This window comes from Saccostrea echinata, unplaced genomic scaffold (assembly GCF_033153115.1).
Source record: "Saccostrea echinata isolate AGI-Se365-2 ecotype Australia unplaced genomic scaffold, CSIRO_AGI_Sech_v1 ptg000029l, whole genome shotgun sequence".
In the NCBI taxonomy this organism is placed as follows: domain Eukaryota; kingdom Metazoa; phylum Mollusca; class Bivalvia; order Ostreida; family Ostreidae; genus Saccostrea; species Saccostrea echinata.
In genome coordinates this window covers 15,145,345-15,150,942 of record NW_026889778.1, presented here as the reverse complement: position 1 = coordinate 15,150,942, position 5,598 = coordinate 15,145,345, and the positions used below count along the sequence as shown (strand labels likewise).

Sequence of the window (5,598 nt, the reverse complement as noted above, 5' to 3'; positions counted from 1 at the left end):
CTATATTCAATTTAATATTATTTTAAAGAAGAGGCCAAGAACATACAAATTACCGTTTTCTGATAGACTATAGGCAATCTGGATACATTTCTTTGTCTGATATGGAAAAAAAACTCCGGTATTCATGACCGGTTTTCTTAATTTTCCATTGAAAATGACAGTTTAAAATATGATTTTTCGTCTTGTTCATCTACAAATTATGCCCGAAACACCTTATCTGACCAAGCTAAAGTTAGAAAGCACCATTAAAGGAATTTATTTCTCAAATTTGAGAAATCTGTAGGCACCTTTCATTTACTAGATCTTGACCTTAAAAGAGAAAGTAGCAGAAATCCCCCCCCCCCCATGATTGGTCTCTAAATTTTATGTTTGATCATGAACACCTTTATCCTCTGCGGAAATCTTCATCCTGATAAATTGTATGCATTTATTCATTAAAAAATATGGACCCTAACCACACTGAAAATTCCGAATTTACTTCTTGTGGTAATGCACTATTATCTGCGTAGCGGAAATAAATACGTGTAATCAAATTTTAATTTTGTCTTAACTTAAGCAAAATTGTCATCTATAATCAAGCAGGAATAAACAGACTGGTATTTTTTTTTCAAAAAATTAATCCTTCTTTTTCTAAGAATAGGTACTTATTTATCATGGAGAATATAATGACTGGCTAACGGTCAAAAACTTTCCTTCATTTGCAAGTCATGTACCATGATAAAAGTTTGTGGATTCTGGGATTGCTTTAATAAGGAAACAGTAAAGACGGAGTAAAGATGATTGCTCTGTGAGCTTGCTTTCCACTGCAAGGAAGAACGCTTTGTCTAAGAAAGTTGCATTTTCAGCAGATACGTGAAAGAAGGGAGTTGGGGGGGGGGGTCCTTTCGTTAATGAGAAAAGGGAGTTCAGTGCCGAAATGATCACTAGATAGAAATTATATTACAGCGATAAGTATCATTTGCGTTAATAATGCAGTGTTTCTTCAGCAAATCTTGTGTATTTGCTTCCTGTGATAAGTGTAGTGACGGCTGGAGAGGATGATTTCTTTATTAAGTTCTTCGGGTCATTTGTGCGAGGAAAGATGCAATCGAAACGGCTTCTCTAAACTGTTCCAAAAAGGAATAAATTCCGGAACATAATTATCATTTGGGAAAAATCACCAGGACTGAAAGTATTTTAGACGAACGGCTTGATTTAATTTACATGTGGTTTATTATATTGATTAACCTCTCTAACCTCTCTCTCTCTCTCTCTCTCTCTCTCTCTCTGGAAAAGGGTGGGGATCATCTATTGTAAATATTTAAGTTTTCTCTGAAATTGTTCAATTACCGATCATAAAATCGTAGAATAAAACTTTTGAAACAGAGAAAAAACATACAAACAAACAATTAAATCTGAACTGTGTAACTTTTTTAAAGGGGATTGGGGGGAAGGGGCAAAAAAGCCTCTAGTATTAGATGAATCTGAGTTTTCCGCCGAGATTTTATAACTACACATCATAAAAAAGCACAATAAAATGTAACCAACAAGAAAAAAAAATAGAAATAAGCTTAAAAAAGATAAAAAATAAATAAATAAATAAATTTTAAGAAAGACACAAAACAAAATAATATCTCTCGTCTGGGCTCTCATTTTTTTTTTTTGGGGGGGGGGGGAGGGGGGGGGGGTTGTTGTTACATGTAGTGTTAATATATAAACCTGGATTTTCTTCTGAAATGCTAAAATCATCGATCATAAAAATATCAAGGTAATTAAAAAAACTATCTTTGTAATGCCATCTGTAGTCCAAGGCGATTTTTGTATGCATTTTTCACACCACAAGCATGGAAATGTTAAAACAAAATAAACTGCACTGCTAAAAGCAACTAAATAAGGAGTAGAATTCCTGCTCTAGAGATATATTGTACAAACTATCTTTAATTTTACTACCCGGACCTTTAAACGTAGTCAGACCTTTTCTTATACGGGCCGGGCCTTTTCTTATAAAAGGCGGACCTTATATGTTATCGTATTAGCCCCCCCCCCCCACCTTTAAACGAGGCGGACCAAATAGCATGCCACACCGGTCGGCAGGGGGTGCTTACTCCTCCATGGCACTGTGAACTCGAGTGTTTTTAACGTCCGTGTTTGCCCTGCTCACAATTTGTACGGTTTCAACATAGGCACTCTCCAGCTTAATTGTTTAAAAAAATATATCTACTATACTATAAACATAACATGTTTATAGTATAGTAGATATATATTTTTTGAAAATTAAGCTGGGGAGTGCCTATGGGTTTCAATGGACTTTTGGGGCTTATTACTGTTCGTTATCTCCATATTTGATTTAAAATATAAAACATTCAAGTACCTATGAAGACAAGAATCCTAATCAGTGATGAGAACGGTGGTAATTAATGAATAAAAGGCACAAAAGGGAGTATTTTGCATTCTTTTTTGAAAATGTCCCCGATTAGATACAATGAATCAAGTACTGGTTTGTGAATATTAATGAGTGTGAAATAGGTCCTCGTTTGTGCTGTAAACAGTGCTTGGCTTAAAATTAAAGACATTGACATATTCTCATCATATTCGCCATCAGAGTTATAGGAGAACTAATATTTTTGGTCAAAAGTCAATGAAATAATAAAAATAAAGAAGTCCCCACTTTGACAGTCTTTAACCCCTGTCCCCGTTTGACACCTTTCACATGTAGGTGTGTGGGTGTGTGTGTGGGTGTGTGTGTGTGTGAACAAGGTCTCCTGGATTTGGGTAAATTAAACAGTTCATTAAATTTTCAATATGTTAGTCAAACTTAAGAATATACATGTACCATATTTCAAAGATTTAAAAGCAAATAAGATATTTGCTAAAACGCGAATATTGTATTAAATATAATGCCTTCTATCTTTCATCCCAGAGGTATATAACATATGAGTACAAAAAACCCTAATGTAAGAATTATTCATTTCATTCAAATTCTATTTATTGAGATTTCTTTGATAAATCACAAACGTCCCCATACAGCAACCTCTGCCGGGTCTAGAATATTTTCTGATCCCTCGACGATCTGTATTTGTACATATCGACCATATGTTTTTGATGGGCACCATACAGAGAACCTTTGTCCAGCTTTTGTTGGTCCCATAAAATGACCGCAAAAATGCATGTAGTATACGTTTTTCCCCACTTTAACGTCAACGTCATGAAGTCGGCCATCTATATAATCATAATTAAAATAATTTTTAAAATATTTGGCATCCTTCAGATACAATACGTTGATGAATTTATAAATCTAAGCCAGTGTCCTTTGGTTTATCAGTTTAGATACAAATACAATATTAAAGACATGACATGTTTAAATTACAAACCACATACAATTTATATTGTAGTAGAAAAGATTTTAAATTTTAAAATGAAAATCATAATAAGAATCTTTTTAAAAATACATATTCTTGAAAAATAGGTATGAGCAATCCTTTGTTTTCATTTTTTTTTTTAATTTGGCGTACATCTAATCAAATACAATCTTTTTAGATTACTATTGAGCAATTCGGTTATAAAATAGATAATACAAATCTGATGTAACAATATGTTATTGCAGTAAACATGCTGATTTTTCATGTAAAAACTACTAAGGATGGCGCAAAAGATTAACGTAGCTAATTTTTTTGTGAAAAAAAAGATTAATGATTGGGAGCTACAAATTCACTCCTTAAGCAGACTTGTGATGTAGCTACAAAATAGTAACAGAGAACAATTCTGAATATCTATCATCCTGTAATCTTTTATCCTGGCCAACCAGTGTAAAAAGGTTTTGTATCTTAAAAGGGAATATTACCAAGCAATATGCATCACTTCTTCGGAAAAAAATGGGTGAGAGAGGGTAAAATGGTTGCATTAAAATGATGATTAGACAGAAAAAAACGCTAACGATTGTTGTGTAATATACAATATCACATTAAAATAAACCATAAAAAATGTTTTGCAATGTGCAGTTACCTTTTTGGGATAGTCAACAGTGCATTGTTTTATTAGAACTTCATAAAATCTTCCTCGGTATATTAAATTTCTTGAAAAAAAAATAAAGTGTTATCAAAACAAATTTATTAAAGAAGAGTTTAATATATAAACTGATGAATACTTACCACAGCAGTTCTTTCTAGCGAAGATTTCTATTTGGTGTATTTCGTAGATTCTCCCAAGATCAATTCGAAGCCAAGGTGATCTTTCTTTTTCAGTATGGGAAAAGTCAGAAAGGAGACCATTGACAGCTTTAGATGCTGGAAACTTTGGATGACTTGAACTTTGAATTGCATGCTTTCCATACGCCACATTTCTAAAGTGGTCATGAAATGCAACAACTTTAATTTCAGCGACGCAAACCAGAACTAAAATGAGCAACATGGAGCGTGCCATTCTTGCATTAAATGGGAGTAGTTGAAAATGAGTCGTTCTACTGTTCAAAATGATCTTGGATATACACTTATAATACAATAAAATGCCAGATATATATACATAATAAAAAGCAACTTGTGACTAAGTCACAGATGTTATATGGGCGGGCAATTTTTAGCAAGGTATTTGGAGGTTTAAAAGAAATTTGCTTCTGCTACCCTGAGGTTGATTAAAGAATTCGATTTCGGTAATATGATGTCATCATTTTTGTTTTAAATTCTTGAATTCTTCACTTAAAAAATGCCTATCTGCTGAAAGTTATTATGTATTAATTTATATGTTTCCCTTATAAAATATTTTTAAATAATTCTACTGTAGACAAAGAACAAGAAGATTTTTAAACTTTTTTAATGAAATCAACCTGTCTTTTAAGAAAAAAAATCTCAAATTCACACCTCAGCAGTCTCCCAGAGAGTGAGATTGATTGATTTATTGATTGTTGTTTTACGTCCCATTCGAGAATTTTTCACTCATATAGAGACGTCACCATATACCGGTGAAGGGCTTCAAATTTTGACCTTTACTCGGCACTCAGGGCCATTGAGCAGTGAGGGATCTTTATCGTGCCAACGCCTACAGTGACACGGGGCCTCGGTTTTTAAGGTCTCATCCGAAAGAACCTGGAACTTTCACTTCAAAGTGCCGAGCGCATGGCGAAGGAACAGCTGCTACCCATTTTTTATTGACTTAGGTCAGTCGCGGCCGAGATTCGAACTCACGACCTCCCGATCACGAAGCGAGCGCTCTACCGACTGAGCTACCGTGAACGGTCCAGAGAGTGAGAACAATAGGGCCTGTTAATATCAGTAAATGTCGGCAATTGTCAAAGTTTCTTATTAGGGAAAAGGGTTAGTAATTGTCTCAGTTTATCAGCACCGATTTAGCACTATCTAAGTTTATCAGCACCGGTGTTGACAGTATTAAGATAAGTTGTTTTTTAAGTTTTGCAGTAAAGACAGTTCAATGTCAGCAGTTGTCTAAGTTTGTAGGTAACAGATGGGAATTTCAGTACATTTCTGGTTTAGTAGCGTTGTCAAGAGTCACTGTGAGAGGACTCTGAGTTACTGACGTATAAATTGATGTGTCACGTCATATCACATTAAATTTCCTTTGTGTTAAGTTATCCTTGTATTGTAATCCGTTTCATCATATCAAAGTTTT

The 5,598-nt window shown here is 34.1% G+C and overlaps 1 protein-coding gene across 1 annotated transcript; it reads right to left on the bottom strand.

The window, feature by feature from the left end:
* Positions 1–2,947: 2,947 nt before the first annotated feature.
* LOC133195637 (fucolectin-7-like) lies at positions 2,948–4,445 on the bottom strand. Its single transcript, XM_061331532.1, has 2 exons — positions 4,128–4,445; positions 2,948–3,198 (listed from the first exon to the last, which is right to left on the bottom strand). The coding sequence occupies exons 1-2, from the start codon at positions 4,396–4,398 to the stop codon at positions 2,987–2,989; spliced, it is 483 nt and encodes a 160-aa protein (XP_061187516.1). The 5' UTR covers positions 4,399–4,445; the 3' UTR covers positions 2,948–2,986.
* Positions 4,446–5,598: the final 1,153 nt, after the last annotated feature.

Coding starts and splice junctions, on each gene's coding strand:
- LOC133195637 (XM_061331532.1), bottom strand. CDS start 4,398: ATGGCACGCTCCATGTTGCTCATTTTAGTTCTGGTTTGCGTCGCTGAA. Junction 3,199..4,127: donor CGCTAGAAAGAACTGCTGTG/GTAAGTATTCAT, acceptor ATGATTATATAG/ATGGCCGACTTCATGACGTT.